This window comes from Etheostoma cragini, chromosome 17 (assembly GCF_013103735.1).
Source record: "Etheostoma cragini isolate CJK2018 chromosome 17, CSU_Ecrag_1.0, whole genome shotgun sequence".
NCBI lineage: Eukaryota > Metazoa > Chordata > Actinopteri > Perciformes > Percidae > Etheostoma > Etheostoma cragini.
Window position 1 is genome coordinate 12,025,029 of NC_048423.1, and position 17,039 is coordinate 12,042,067.

At 39.1% G+C, this 17,039-nt stretch overlaps 1 protein-coding gene across 4 annotated transcripts in view; it reads right to left on the reverse strand.

The window, feature by feature from the left end:
• Positions 1-3,016: 3,016 nt before the first annotated feature.
• The window catches only part of slit1a (slit homolog 1a (Drosophila)), an 85,091-nt gene continuing 71,068 nt past the window's right edge, over positions 3,017-17,039 (reverse strand). For 2 of the 4 annotated variants that reach the window (XM_034898349.1, XM_034898348.1), the window contains 16 exons: positions 16,164-16,232; positions 16,010-16,081; positions 15,826-15,897; positions 12,172-12,243; positions 10,917-11,080; positions 10,689-10,813; positions 10,481-10,578; positions 10,242-10,381; positions 9,905-9,998; positions 9,646-9,783; positions 9,326-9,554; positions 9,088-9,218; positions 8,780-8,973; positions 7,593-7,881; positions 6,983-7,194; positions 3,017-6,387 (listed from right to left, as the gene is read on the reverse strand). In XM_034898349.1, the coding sequence (XP_034754240.1) occupies positions 6,149-6,387; positions 6,983-7,194; positions 7,593-7,881; positions 8,780-8,973; positions 9,088-9,218; positions 9,326-9,554; positions 9,646-9,783; positions 9,905-9,998; positions 10,242-10,381; positions 10,481-10,578; positions 10,689-10,813; positions 10,917-11,080; positions 12,172-12,243; positions 15,826-15,897; positions 16,010-16,081; positions 16,164-16,232 (2,338 nt within the window). In that variant the 3' untranslated portion in view covers positions 3,017-6,148. The remainder of the gene's footprint in view (positions 6,388-6,982; positions 7,195-7,592; positions 7,882-8,779; positions 8,974-9,087; positions 9,219-9,325; positions 9,555-9,645; positions 9,784-9,904; positions 9,999-10,241; positions 10,382-10,480; positions 10,579-10,688; positions 10,814-10,916; positions 11,081-12,171; positions 12,244-15,825; positions 15,898-16,009; positions 16,082-16,163; positions 16,233-17,039) is intronic. The other 2 variants (XM_034898351.1, XM_034898350.1) reach the window with 1 other exon arrangement.

The window sequence follows — 17,039 nt, forward strand, 5'->3', positions numbered from 1 at the left end:
TATGTTTTATTTTTAACTGACTATACTTTGGCATTTTTATTACATACTATACTATTACATTTTTATGAAATAATATGCTATTACTTTTAATGAAATACAATACTATGACTTTTTATGACATCCTATACTATGATGTTTTTATGACATACTATAGACACTTTTTATTACATACCATGACTTTTTATGACATTCTATAGTAAGAATTGTAATCACTTTTTATGACTTTCTACACTGTCACTTTTTACATTTTTATGACCCACTATGCTATTACTTTTTTAGGACATGCAATACTATGACTTTTTATGACATCCTATACTATGATGTATTTTATGACATACTATGACTCCTTACAACATCTTATACTATGACTTTTTATGACTTTTTTATGCCATACTATACTACGATGTACTTTTAACTTACTATACTTTTAAATTTTGTTATCACATACTATACTAATACATTTTTATGCCATACTATACTATGACTTTTTTAGGACATACAGTACAATAGCATGAATCTTTATGACATACTATGCTATGACTTTTTATAACTTTTTTAATTACATACTATACTATTACAGTTTTATGAAATAATATACTATGACTTTTTGTGACATACATTATTATTTTTCATGACGTACAATACTATGACTTTTTTTGACATACTATACTATGACTTTTATGACATCCTATTCTATGATATTTTTTTATAACTTACTATACTATGACTTTTCATTACGTCCTACACTAAGATGTTTTTTATGTCATACAATACTGGCTTTTTGTGACATACTATACTATGTTTCAACACTATAAAATTTTATGAAATGCTATACTATGACTTTTTATGACTTACTGTAACTTTTTATGACGTACTAAACTATGATTTTTTTAATGACATTTTTGTCATACTACACTATTGCTTTTTAATGACTTTTTTGACATACTATACTATGACTTTTAATGACTTACTATGACTCTTTATGACATAATATTCTATGACTTTTTATGACGTTTTTTTCTGACATACTATACTATGTTTTGTTTTTAACTGACTATTCTTTGGCATTTTTATTACAAACTACACTATTACATTTTTATGCCATACTACACTATGACTTTTTTTGGACATCCTATACTATGATGTTTTCATGACATACTATGACTTTTTGTGACATTTTCATTACATACTATACTATTACATTTTCATGCCATACTATACTATGACCTTTTTAGGACATACAGTACAATACCATGAATGTTTATGCCGTACTATGCTATGACTTTTTATAACTTTTTTAATTACATACTATACTATTACAGTTTTATGGAATAATATACTATGACTTTTTTTGACATACATAATTTTTTTTTATGACATACAATACTATGACTTTTTTTGACATACTATACTATGACTTTTATGACGTCCTATTCTATGATGTTTTTTTTATAACTTACTATACTATGACTTTTCATGACATCCTACGCTAAGATGTTTTTTATGACATACTATGCTGGGAATATTTATGAAATACTATACATTGACTTTCATGGCATATTGTACTGCATTGGGCTTTTTTAACTTACTATACTTTGACATTTTTTTGTCACACAATGCTGGCTTTTCATGACACACCATACTATGTTTCAACACTATAACATTTTATGAAATGCTATACTATGACTTTTTAATGACTTACTATGACTTACTATGACTCTTTATGACGTACTATACTTTGACTTTTTAGGATTTACTATGACTCTTTATGACGTACTATACTGTGACTTTTTATGATTTACTATGTCTCTTTATGACGTACTATACGATGACTTTTTATGACTTACTATGGCTCTTTTTGACATACTATACTATTACTTTTTAATTACTTTTTTGACATACTACACTATGACTTTTAATGACTTACTGACGCTTTATGACATTTTTTATGACATACTATACTATGTTTTATTTTTAACTGACCATACTTTGGCATTTTTTTTACATACTACACTATTACATTTTTATGCCATAATACTACACTATTACCTTTTTTGGACATCCTATACTATGATGTTTTCATGACATACTATGACTTTTTGTGACATTTTTATTACATACTATACTATTACATTTTCATGAAATAATATGCCATGACTTTTTATGACATACATACAATTTTGTATGACAATACAAATTTGTAAAGACAATACTATGACACTTTATGACATACTATACTATTACATTTTTTGAAATAATATGCTTTGACTTTTTATGACATACCACACTTTTTACTATACTATACTATTACATTTTTTGAAAAAATATGCTATGACTTTTTATGACATACCACACTATTTACTATACTATAACATTTTTATGAAATAATATTCTATGACTTTTTATGACATACCATACTATTTTTTAGGACATACAATACTATGACTCTTTATGACATACTATGCTGTTACATTTTTATGAAATAATATGATATGACGTTGTATGACATACCATATTAATTGTTTTGACATACAATACTATGACTTTTTATGACATCCTATACTATGATGTTTTTATGACACACTATGACTTTTTATGACATCCTAAACTGGAACTTTTAATGACTTTTTATGACTTTTTTTACTGTCACTTTTTACTACAGAGTATACTATGACTACTTTACTTTTTAGGATCTTTTTTATTGAAATATTTTAAGCCATATCATCCTACGGCATTTTTTCAAAAAAAGCTTTTATTGAATGTGATGAAATGTCTTGTGACAGTATACCACAGTGAGTTGATGGGGACGCATTAAATGTTTCTTATAGTCTTTATAATTTAGACTATATAGTAGCTCTTTGTGGAGCTTTTGATCATAGCACATGATGGAGTTTGCCCACATTTCCATTTTCTCTGAGCACTTTTAAGGACTTCTCATCTGTAAGATGAGTGACTTAAAAATGTTCAAATGTCAAATAACAAAGAAGACATTAATAGAAAAAAAGACAACACAGTCTTAAAAGCACACACATTTAAGTTTAATTAATGAAAAAGAGTGGAGGTTTGGTAAACATTTTGTCGGTGGCACTACATACATTCAGCATTATTGGGAGTTTTTCCGTTTATTCCCACCATCAATCCTGTAACAAAAATACACAAATAAACAGAACCCAACGAGGGATAATTCTTAAGTTTTTCCACCAGTTCAATACAACAGAGACATTGTGTTGTTTACAGTAACATATTTATGTATATAGTTCAAAGGATGGAAAATCTGTGTTTCTGGCCATGTGACCGGATAACGGAATTACATCTCAATATAGCACAAGCACCACTATGATGTCGAGCAGGAAGTTGAATGCACCAGTCAAGTACAGATCAGTGCAGAGGAAGGAAAGGAGACATGAAAGAAAGCCACATTCGACTAAATATGCACCTTTACGAGGCACAAGGCCTAAGAGTTACAGTGACTGTTCATCAGTATCCTTATTGAGATCTTCTTTTAATGTTATTGTACACCACTGGGATCACATCAACAGCATGTAAAACAAATTTAACATGGGTAGCAATATGAATTGGAGCTTTGTGTGCATTGAACCAACCAAGAGATCTGGCGTTGCAGCCTTTCACACTATAAAAGACTTTTAACATTTAGATCAGCAAAATGGATAAACACAATCCCAATCTGCAGGGAGAACAATGCCTTAAGCCATTATGATGGACTGTCACTTATTGAACAGTATGCGATTTATATATCTTACATTGGAAACTAAATAACAGCTAAAAGTTACCACTTCATGAATAAGCATAGGTCATATTTAGCTATACACATTTATACATTCAGGTATGACTGTTGTGTTTATTGTAATTGGCACCATTTCTTCTTCTATTATTTGTGGAAAGCCAGTCAGAACTGACAGACATTGAAATGTCCAGACCTTTCTCATTTTGTGATCTGTCAGTGGCAGGCATGTAATGCTTAACACAGTTGCCTAGTGGGACAGATCTGGGATGATATATCTTAAAATTATTATTATCCACAGAAGCAACTTCATCCTTTTTATTCTGGCTTGACAGCAGCTTATGATCAGTTGAGCTTGACTATTTTAACTCTATTGAACTAAAAAACACCTCCATGGCAAACATCTCTCAAATTAAAATGATAGAAATACAACCCAATACTTCAAAAAATTGAACATGAAAACAATCAAAAGCCTTTAAGTGTGGTATGGTAATTACAAGGTACGTTTGAGAGGGACATATTTGAATCCCATCTCTGACCTCTCCAGCCCCTGCAGCAAATGAGGAATGTCTGAGCCAGAGAGGAGGACAACACTGTTGTAACTCGCTATTAAGTGGTTACAAATACCTTACAGATTTTTATGCTATTTTTTTTCTTCATTATTTTACCTTTTTTCATCTTTTTGAAATTTTTGAAAATATTTGAAAGTTAGCTATATTTATGTCTTTCACTTTCTACAGGAAAACGCCTTTAGATAAAATAAATAAAAACAAGCACAGACTCTCATGAATTAGATGTAATATTCACATGGAAGACAACATATACAATATTAAACATAATTCTAGACCAATACTGCCTCCTATACAACAAGGTCTGCTGTATATTTGGCCAATTAATGTAATTAATTACTTTGTTGGAGCAAGTAAGATTAACAAATAAAAACACCTAGGGAACAAACTAAATGCCTTTCCACTAGTCCCAAAGCTTCCAGAAACAGACTTACTCTTTAACATAGAAAAATACTATACCAAAATGAAATACAAATATATATATATTAGAATCTGTTAGGCATTTCTATATAAAGAGTTGTTGGGGGTGGGGAGGGCGGGAGGGGGGCAAAAGGAGTTAGGTCACCTCATGAGAAAAAAATGTAACAAAAATAAAAACAAATCAATATGGGAAATTAGACACACCAAAACAAAAATCAGAAGATGATTCTGCAACCTTTTGTTTTGTAATAACGTTTATAATGATATTAAGAAGCTCTACATATTTGTTGGCAAACTCTTCTCCACACATGCAACAGTTTGCACTAGTTAAATACTGCAGGCATCAAGAGGAGCAGGGCTAAACAGCCTCCTGCTCAAAGGGGGTGGGATTATGCAAAATGATCCTAACCCTGAGGCAATGCATGCTGGGGAACTGATAGTCACTGGGCACTGCCAGCAGATTGGTTTGCTGTATGAACAGAATAGATAGTTGTGCCACACAAGCTCTCTCAAGTGTTAAGACTGTCTAAATGTATGTATGCCATGCGTGTTGGATCATGTCCTGCAAAGAGGTGTACAACTGTCGTTTTCAGTGCTGCTACTCAGTGCAGTCTCTATTTGTATGGACTTTATACATTAGGGTACCTCACAGCAAACAACTGTGAAGCCAGACCACCTGGCCTCAAAGCCATGACCTCCGCACTGGATTATGTGCCACTCTAACCTTTCTTTGTTCACTTCTACTTGTGCATGTGTGGATAGATGACGGGATCCTGGCAGAGAAATCGCTACACCACACAACAATAACTTAAACCCAAACCATATCCAGCCCAGTCCAGGTAACCCAGCCAAGCTCAACTCAAGATAGCTTTGCCGAGTCAAAAGGTCCAGCTCTCTTCTCATCCCTCTGTTTCTCTCTTATTGTCTTTCTCTGCCTTTCTTCTGCCATTTTTAGCCAGGCTGGACCCCACTGTCCTCACTGCCTCCACGAAGTAAAGATGGTAGATGGTGGCTTGGCTGTCAGAGGCCTTACAGATGGATGGGGAATTCACACTGGGTAATTTGGGTTGGAGGGATGCCTCACTCTGAATGCAACACCTTTGAAATCTCTGGACCCCTTGAAACAATGTTGCAGATACAATGGTTCTGTTGCCGTTGTTGTCACTTCTACATTGTTGCTTATGATGTTGGTTTCTCTGTGTTACTGTAGGTCACACACCCTTGAAAGGGGAGGAAATGTCCTATTTTACAAACATTGTTGTCCATAATATTTAGATAGAGGTTTTATATATTTTCTTTATACTCTCTTTCTTTCTTTCCTTCGCTTTCCTCCAGTCCTCTCTCTTCCTTCCTTCCTTCCTTCCTTTCTTTCTATCTTCTGCTCAGTGGCAGCAGCAGGAAATGTGAGTGAATGATGCTACATGCAGCCCACGCAGCCACACTTGATGGTCTTTTCCACTTCCTCGCTGAAGGAGGTTCCATCACTGCATTCAAAGGTGTATTTCCGGCGTTTCATTCGCTGGCTGGCGCAGCAAGCCCCAGTGTCGCAAAGCCCGGTGCACTCCACCCAAGAGACCATGCGTGTTGTCTGGCAGATGGCGTAGCCTCGCTGCACCTGGTAGAAGTCTCGCACAGGTTCCCCTCTGCATTCAGACTCTGGAAAACAAAAAAAATGCCCACAAATGTTAGTTATTAATCATTAATTAACTAATTAATTAATCAATCAATCAATCATAATTCCTAATCAGGGTATATGCAGGAATCCGTAAATTAAATTTTATATATTTTAAAACCTTTTTAAGACCCTTTTCATACATTTTAGGACCTCATCACCACCACCTGAATTCTAGATTATTAATTCAGATTATATCATCAACACTTTAATGTGTCATAAAACATGTCATAGTATAATATGCCACATAAAATGTTTGAAGATATAGTATGTCACACAAATACATAGGGTGCCACAAAATAAAGTCTATGTCATAAAAATGTAAAATAAAAAGTCATAGTAGAGTATGTCAGAAAAACACTCAAATAAAAAATCATACTATCATCATCATAGTAATCATATAATCATAAACAATGTCATACAAAGACATAGTATAGCATTCCATAAAAATATGTTCTAGTACAGTATGCCACCAAAAAAAAAAAAAAAAAATTGTAATGCCTTAGAAAATAGCGTTAAATTCTTTTTAGGGGCCTTAACTGACACTTAGAATTACAGACTGACGTAGGGCAAACCAACCTGCGTCACAAAGTTCCCCGGTGTAGCCACTTTCGCAGTGACAGTAGGCATCTCCTGTGTCTGAGATCTGGCAGCGGCCGTGCTTGCAGGACAGGCGACGGCAGGGGTTGAACAGCTCCCCATGTTGGTTACACAGGGCACCGCGGTAACCCTCCACACACTCGCAGCGATACGACTGAGTGTCCAGTGGGATGCACTTTCCATGGACACACCTAGTAGGACACAATAAACTTGATCAAATTTCCTGCTCAGTGAATAAATCAATGAAGTTGATTTTTAAGAGCAGTATCATGGATTTGTAGCATTGAAAAAGGTTCTCAACTTTCAGTGGTGAAAAATAAGTATACATTTACTCAAGTAGTGTACTTGAGTACCATTTTGAGGGCTTGTACTTTACAGTGGCATGTGATTTCTACGCCACTTCATTTCAGAGGGAAACATTTTATTTACATTGTGTTATTGCATTGGTACTTTTACTTAAGTAAATGATTGGAGTACTTCTTCCCCCAATGCCTATTGTGTGGAAAGACTGGGCGATTAGATGTTTACTGTGAAATATGAGTGACGATATCCCTTGAATAAATGAATGCTATCCCTTTTGCTAACATACTTGCTGCCCTGGCAGGGGTTGGTAGCAGGCTGGTCACATTGCGGCCCGCTCCAGCCCGGCTGGCAGTGGCACACTGGTCCTTGGACCCCATCAGGCTGGCAGATGCCATGTACACAGTAGATCTTCTTGCAGGGCTCGCAGCCGGGTACCACGCCAGGCTTCATCTGGGTTTTGGTGAAGTCCTGGAGCTCATTGTTGATGTACAGGTTCTGGATACAGCCATGGAAACTGGAACCGTTCTGGAGCTGCCAGAGACGGAAAGCACCTGAGTGTACACCCACTGGCATGCCTGTAGGAGGAGAGAGAAAAGAGTTAAAAGGTGTAAAGATGCACATGCTGGATCACAAACAGACAGCTAACAAAGGGCTGACATGAGTGTAATGGAGGAAAGGATTTTCAAACATGTATGTCTCAACAGTGCATATGCAATCTGCCAAATCCGCAACTCTTTTTAAAATTGGCTTAGATATTTTGCATTTGCACCACAAGACACACCATCCTTGAAATAGATGACTGCAAAAGACAAAGGGGTATGGGGAAATGTCCCTGAAGTGGTGTATGAATAAAGAACAGTACAGCACAACACAGAACTGAAACAAAGTGTATAAAGTCTGAGCCACTCTTGAGCAAACTGTCACATCAACCCCGACACTGGGGCTGCACGGCAACAAATGTGAAAAGGCTTTCTTTTGGTATTTATCAGCTACATTTTGAATGTGTCGTTGGTAAATGTCAAGAGTGGTTAAATCAAATATGGCACAAAATGCAAACAAATCCATGCAAATACAAAACAAATCTGGAGTTAAGACTGTGTCTGGTAGTTCTTATGGTAATCTCTAGAGGGCGTACTTGACACTCTGTAAGAAATGTGCTTTAACGACAATACATATAATGGACTAATCAGTGGTGTTTTGTATGTTCACTATAGATTTTGACCTGTTATTTTCGGTAGTCATGTTTTATATGTTGATTGTGAGATATATGCATATTTATGTATTGTAAATTAATGTGTGGCCCCTCTCAGACACAGTCATGACTAAAGGTGGGGATGGTGTGAGTGGAGGATAGGGTTTGGTTTGGGTGGAGGTAGGACAGGGTTGCTTGGTTGAGGGTAGGGGTTGGTTGCGGTGGTGACGAAGCAAGGGGGGAGGGGTGGTGATTGACAGTAGTGTAGTAGTTAAGAGTGCCTGCAGAGGAGGGAGGTGTGTTCTGGAGAGGGCCCCTACCCCCCACGTATAGTGGAGCCTCCCCGTTGAGGGGCCGCACCGCCCCAAAGCTGTCCATTGTGGTAGGGAGGCCCCCGTCAATGGACAGGTTCACCATCTGGTCATAGGTCACTAGCTCCACTGTGTGGAACTGGCCATCGTTGATAGTCTCAGTACTGGCAAAGGAACACAGATGGATATAAGACTTGATAAAAATACAAATGCCACCTTTTAATCAATAATCAGCTGATTCAATTACAATAAACTTCAGCCTTTCAAAGGCCACCGACCTGTAGATGGCATGTCCTGGTTGGCTGCCGGGGTCATAGCTGACCTTGACATGACCTTGGTAGAGCTCCACTGCAATATGATCATTGTCTCCATTGTACAGCAGGATGCCATTATCCTCAGCTGTTGACACCTATGGGGGGAAAATGTTTGCATTGTTTGAATTAATCAGGTTTCACAAAGGCAGCATCGACACAGAAATCACAGTAATGTTTACACATTAACACACTCTGATGATACCTGTAAGGTGATGTTAGCTTGTGGCCAGTTCTTAAGGTCGGAGAGCAGCAGGTAGGAGTCTCTGTCAATGAAGTTGACGCTGACCAGCTTCTCGCATCGTGGCCCCCCAAACTCTGGAGGACACTGGCAGAGGGCACGCCCGCCTCGCTCCACACATGGGGCGTTGTTCTGGCAGTCAGCCAGCTCACACAGGGACAGTGGAGATGGGGGTACCTCACACAACTGACCACTACAGACGGCAAGAGAGGAAGGATGATGTTAGTGAAGAAAATGTAACTATTTCGCCAAAGTAAAATGTGTAAAATGTCTGCTCTTCTTACTTGTATCCTTCAGGACAGACGCAAGAGTATCCATTTAGCTCATCCACACACTGAGCTCCATTCTGACAACGATGCTCCTCACAGTCATTATAGTCTAAACTGCAGTCATCACCAACATAACCAGGAGCGCACACACACCTGCAAAACAAAATACTTAATCAAATTGAATCAAAAGACAAAGCTACGTCCTAATCTTCTTTTCAATATACGGCGTCATCATTTTTCGCTGTATCTGATGTTGCTGGCAGGAAACACTGACTTTGGTCCAGCGGAGGTGATGAGGCAGGTAGACTGATGTTGGCAGGGGTTCCGTCCTGGGGCACACACATCCTCCATTTCCTCACACATCTCACCTACATAGAAACAAGTATTTGTTAAAGTATGAACTGTTATCCAACAGAAAGTAAGAACCATCCTGCAAGTACTACTTGCATTTAGGAGTATTTATCTTGAATTAATTAATTTTTTTAGCTTTAGATTTCAAGAAAAGTTTCATACCACATTTTTCTAGATAGTAAATATTGTGCCTGTTTGTACAGGGGGATTGTTTTCCAATGCAGTTGCTTCTTTAATCAAACTAAACTGCATGCACTGACCTGTGTAGTAGGGGGGACAAAAACAAGTGTAGTTGTTGACACCATCGAGGCAGGTTGCTCCGTTCTCACAGTCGTTGTCCTCGCAGTCTTCAATGTTGGTTTGGCAATTTGGGCCCTCAAAGCCCAGTGGACATGTGCAACTGCAAAAACATACACACTTGTTATGTCAAGTTCCTTGTGGGATAAATATAATGTCATTCTTTTGTTGCACTAATTTCAAAGCTCTTCTTTTTCTTCACCTGTATTCTCCCTCCTCATCCTCATTCACTTGACAGGTTCCTCCGTTGGCACATGGGTTACTCACACAAGCATTCAGCGCAGTCTCACAGTTCTTACCCTGAGACAGATACAATGTTCTTTATTTTTTGCTGTAAATTATGCATACTTCAAGAATTGCAACACATCGAAGATATTCACAAACAGATGGTAGCATTATAAAACTCTGACCTTAAATCCTGGAGGGCAGCTGCACCTGTACATCTCCACCATGTCGCTATGACAGATGCCTTGGTTCAGACAGGGACTGGACAGACACGGGTTACACTTGGCCAGCACTGTAGTGTCCACATCACCTGAGGAAATGCCAGACCAATAAGAATGAATTGCATGTAGATACCTGGTAAATACTAGTGATGCTGCTTATATTTTATTTCAGTGTCCAACTCTATATCTCACCTGTACATTCAAATTTTTTAGCAGGTGTGGTGAGAAGCAGTTTTCCCTCCATGCCCTGCGGGCCAGCGCAACGGGCAATGCCAGGCTCTTTGTAGCTAGTCTTCACCCAGTCAGATAGCCAGCGCATGTGACAGTCACAGTGCAAGGGGTTGGCACCAATTGCCCTAATAAAGCAAAGGAAATGTATTAATGGTGTGATAGTGTAGGATGGCTGTGTTGTACTTTTCAGCCTCATTTAGTTGTAATACACTCTATCGACAGCAGGTGTCTCTATACCCTTACGTAAAACAAACTAACTCAACTTTGTGTCCTATACAAATAAAACACTGCCTCTTAAATAATAAAGCATATTCATAGTTTATTGTCCAATCCCAATTTGTGCCATACATCATCTGGAGGAAAACTTCTTAATTATAGGCAACCGTGCAAACAGAAGGCACTCTTAACCACTTCTGTCATGGTGGTCATGAATCAATGCCGCCCTGTCCTCCCGCTGGATGCACAAACACTCATGAATCAATGCTGTTCCATTACGGCGGAACACAGGCTCATCTTTCAGGCCGGGCCAATATTTGACACCTGACATCTGCTAACATGAAAGCCACTTGACGGTGACCGTGGATCAATGGCTGCCCTCAATCCCTTCCTTTGCCCCTGTTTCAGGCGGCCTTGACTTAGTTTAGTTATCTCTATCCTCCGTTCTTCCTCTCCAACTCTGACACTGAGAATTCTATTGATCAGTGACTGTCAAGGGATGATGTGAATATCTAGGCTGAATGGCACACTGCAAAGATACTTTTGTGTAGTTTTACCAATGTCCACGAGTACATGCACAACCACACAGCAGCTACTCACCACACTCAAAATTACAGACATAAATAAACAAACCAAAACAAACACTAAAATCTATAGGCCATCTGTGTGTGTCTCTTTGTGTGTGTGTGTGTGTGTGTCTCTGTGTGTGTTTCGGAGATGTCACAGGGAGATGAGAAAGTAAAAGGGTCTGTGTGCTTTAACCACAGGACTGCGGCTGATTAAGGGAGGGCTTGGCACATGGGAAGCCCACCAAAGAGGACTACAGACAGGCCACTGTGAGCCACGCAAAACTTCTGTCTGACCAGACCTCTTCTATGCTTGAAAGTGTGTGTGTGTGTGTGTGTAAGAGTGTAGACTTCACAAAGTCAGTGGTAAGTGCAGAGAGTAACACATACACTCCCATTGGGCTATACAGTTGTGTGTGGGTGTTACTACTTACAAGTGGGAAAGTGAGGCCACATCGTTGAAGATGCCATCAGGAAGCACTGAGATGTCATTGCCATGGAGGGACCTGAAGGACATGGAGAAAGAAAAAAAGAGCAAATTTATGACCATGAACATGTTTTGTTATAGGAAAAAAAGTGCTGCATTATCAGCTAATGAATATCTTTGCTCAAACAAAACAAGAGATTTAAAAATGTAATCTCTGGAAAATGTCACGGTGGAGACTGTGATTGGAATTTTACACAATTGTCTGAGATTTTATAGATAAATAGGATTAATCAGGAATAATTGGAATAATTGATAATAAATAAATGTTACAGTCCTACATAGTTTGCTTGTATGTACTTCTGGTTGAGCCTTGTGCAGCACGCAAAGATGTGAGGCTCTGTAAGACTGTAAGAGACGGGTGTCAAATTTCCATGTGCGTCTGGCTGGCAAGGCCAACTCCCCCCTCCCTCTGTACAGCATGCAGGACATTGAAAAACATTGGTGCAATTGTGTGTGTGCAGATTAACAGGTATATTTATATGCTTGCATATTTGGGAACATGCATGTATATTAATGTTTGTGTGCATTCACACTATATTGTATATAGTTATTTTCCTTGATGTTCTCAGACTATCTAGGGTGACAAGCCAACACGGCTAAATGGCTAGATGACTGATGGCTGCTGTAATCCGCAGGGTCATTACCACCTCCAACCCTCAGCTGACCGCATGCTAATGTTACCACAGCTCAGTCTGCAGTCCCAATACACGACACGTCTGCTCTGTATGCCTGCATGATGAAAAGTGATGTTTAAACAGTCTTTGAAACCTTACTTCCTTTTTTGTTTGTTCTGCGAATTACCACTAAACTGAGGACGAGCCAGGGGAAAGGATACAGAGAGCAAAGCTGGTCAATGTAAGGATGCATAGCCGTGCTTGAGTACGAAAGGGAAAATATACAATGTTACCATCTGAGACAACAAGTTAATTGGCCTGTTTGCAGGGGAGAATGCTTATTAGTGTAGAGTGAGTAGTTGGGTTGTGGTAGTCGGAGTTAGGATACTGAGGGCATGAAGCCAGCAGCAGCGTGCCAGCTTGGCAAAGATCTCATGGGAGAAAGGAGCCAGGGAGTCTCCAGGAAGAAACCTGATCCGCTCTCCTGCTAACATTTTATCTGTCTGTCTCTGTGTCTTTTTTACTTTTCTTTTCTACAGCTGTATATCATTACATCACTCCATCTTACCTACGTCAACATATTTCTAGCCTGGCACAATTCTTAGAATGGAATTGCATTTGATGTTTCTGGACAGGCAAAATGATGGTTCATAACTACCTTCAACCAGTTAATAATATGTATGTGATTCTGTGAGTCCTGAGCTACATAGTTATCATATGATACAGGCATTTACCCACAGCAATGCAACTAACAGATGCAACTGCAGTTTGAGAATATGTCAGGTTGGTTTTATTTGTTGCAGGCTTTTACTTTCTTTTCTGTTCTTTTACTTCATCACCCTCTTTTTATATCACTTTCTTTTCTCACAGCTTCCCACCCAGGTACTGGCGAGCCACACCCTAGCGCTGTCTCAGCTCACTCACCTCACACCTTATACCCAGCAGGCCAATTAGCAGCATATTAATCTGCAGCTCAAACCACAAGCATCATACACACACACAAACACACACACACACACACACACACACACACACACACACACACACACACACACACACACACAAACACAAACACACACACATATGTACACTTGCACCAAACCAAACCACACCCATGCCAGGCTCAGACCCTTGGTCGGTTTGAAGCCCTGAGCGTTAATGATTCTTCTCCTCTTTACTGCTCTGTAAAGCCAGAGGTGCAGCTTTATAAAGGATTTTGCACCTCAGTGTGTGTGAGTGTGTCCTAGTCGCAGCCGGCTTTGGCATCTCAATGTGGTTTTCTAAGAAGCTTCCAAATTTGAACTTTGAACTCATTTAAATGGAACTCATTGTCGCTTCAGTTTTGTTGCACCCACACAGCCTTGCTCAGTAAAAAAAAAAAAAAAACATGGCACCAATTGGCATTTAATGGGAGGCTTATGATTGATCACACCAGCAGTAAAGACATCAAAGTTTTCTGCTTCATTTGGACTCCATTCTGACTGAGACAATAAGGTAGTCCAGACAGTCTTTGTGTATGTGTGTGTGTTTCTGAGCTTGTATATAGTTCTAAGCCTGTGTGGTGTGTGTGGGGCGGGTGGTGTTGGGGGGGAGCGCCTCACATGGCGTCTAGCCCACTTGCAATATTTTGAAAGTAAAGGTGGCGTGAGTGAGTAAGAGCAGAAGTAACGGACACAGCTTCATTAGAGATCAAAGCAACGCGCCTGGGCTAGCAAGGAGTCATCAGCTAATGATGACCGAGTTTCACTCTTATTCCACGCTAAAAGGCCTCTTACGCTTTGTGCCTTGTAATGATTGGGACTGTAGTCGAATCCCGCCGTAAAAAGAGGCTTTGTTGAAGCTTTGTTGTCAGTAGTAAAAGTGTGCCTGCTATGAGCACACATGGAAGGCCTATAAGTCTACACCCACACACATACTAACCGGCACCAAGCCAGGAGATGACAAACATTTAAGCTATGCATACAGGCACACATATACACACACACACACACACAGGCAGGCACGTATGCACGTACGCAGGCATGCACGCACCCATACATAATCTCAGGCCTGGTCTCTGTTTTCTCCCTTGCAGAACTAAACTGTTCATTTGAGTTAAAGTGTGAGGCATCCAGCTGCTGTATCTTTGGATGCAGGTCCAAAGATTGGTTTTGGTTTCGTCATTTATCTGTCAAACGTATTTACATTCTACATCTTAGTTATTTAGCAGACCGATTCAACCACGGGGAGCCCATGGTCACCGAGAGTGCACAATCAAAGACTTCATAACTTCACAAAAGCCCGGAGGCAGAGTCAAAACCAATACGGTTAGCGGGGCAAAACATTCGCTGGTAATTAGTGTCAAAGTTATTTTGTACAGTGGGTTTCGGGGGCTTGTGTTTGGCCCTGATGGTGAGGCGGTGATGAGCTTGGGGCGTTTAGAGGTGAACAGGCTGACTTGGAAGATGCCTGAAGATGAGATGTGTGCAAGAGAAGAAGCTGTAACAACACTGCCGCTGCCTCTATGGCTGCCATTTAGACAACAGAGAACATTGAAAATAGGTGAGAGGTTGTGTGTAGGTGTCCGTGTGTGTGTGTGCGTGTGTGTGTGTGTGTGTGTGTGTGTGTGTTCATAAGCTGTCATAAGCGTGTGTTTCAGTGCAGTGGAGTCAATCAAAGAGTGTCAGCATCTGCGGCAACAACTCTGTAGTCAAAGCAAGCTACTAAAATATCCTCCTTAATAACTCATTTAGTCTGAAAGTGAGTCTTATCTTGTTTTAGTACTTGTCTTTCAAAATAACTTCAACTGCCTCAAATGAAGATGCTGTTCTAAGCATTAGCTATGTGACAACAAAGAAACAGTACAAACATTTGATCTGCATCCAATCTCTCTAATAGATAAATGAGGTATTAAAAATAGAATTTTAACCTAATCTTAACCCTAGTCTGATACATTAAAAGGAACACACATATGTCTGCAAGCATTTAAAATATTAAAATAAACTCACAGCAGTCTGAGAGAGTGAAGTCCACTGAAGGCCATTTTGGGGATGCAACGCAGGGAGTTGTAGCTCAGGATTCTGCAATGAAAAAATAATTACATGTGCATGTATATAAAATTCCTCTGTTTCCACCCAACTGTCAGCACCGAAATGAAATACTAGCTCTTGGCTGAGGCTGGTCAGGACTTACAGAGTGGTGAGTTGGCTCATGTTAGCGAAGGACGAGTTGGTCAGGGAGTTGATCTTGTTGTTGCTCAGGTCTCTGCAAGGAACATTTAAAAGGTATATGCTGACTATATTGATCTGCACAATGAGACAGAGGAGGCAGACAGACAAGTACTTACACCAGCTGTAGGTATTTGAAGGTGGACAGTTCCTTTGGTAAAACACTGAACTGGTTTCCATCCAGGTACCTGAACAAAATGAAAACAGTTAGGTAAAGAGTCAGTGGCAGAAAATGATCCCTTCAGACCAAAATACAATATATATACTGAAAATATATTTTCATGATAAATCTGAGCTTGCTGATGAGGAAGATTGTGTGGAGTTGCTCAAAAAAGCTACAATGTGGACATTTTGACAAGATAGAAAAAAGAAAAAAAGGAGAACTAAAAGTCTAAAATGAGATGATTCCATATATTTGTTCACACTCATTCTTAAAAGATAATTTGTACTCTAATTTCAATATGAATTGTCGAGGTTGCCAAACTCTTTCAAGTTATTAAGCAGTTATTGCAGAACATCACACTTTTTACGCAACTTTTTTTAAAATTTGATCTAATGTCACACCAAACAGCAGGTTGTTTTGTCTTTCAATTAGTTTTTTCTTTAACATTGTGTCTCATGCCTGGAAGTAAGGCTAAGCCTCCTAAATAAGTTTTCTGATTTCAGACACACACTGGGTTATATTTAATACTGGGACTGAAGAACTAGGATAGACGGCAGACTTATTAAATTCAGTGGCGATTTTGTGAATTTTTAGTTTAGCAGTATTTCCTAAATGCGACCCGGCAACACATCACTTTTTGAAGTGGCAGAGATACAAACGTTTGTGTGTTAACATACAGATGTGTGTAAAAGCCACCATAGTTGACATAATGCCTGTAGCGATGCAACCACCCTGTTGACTGAGTCCTGGTCCCTCTAAACGGAGCTGCAGGGGCTTTTCCCTGCTATTGTTGTTGACTGTACTCCATGCGGGAAGGGCTAGGGGGGGGGGG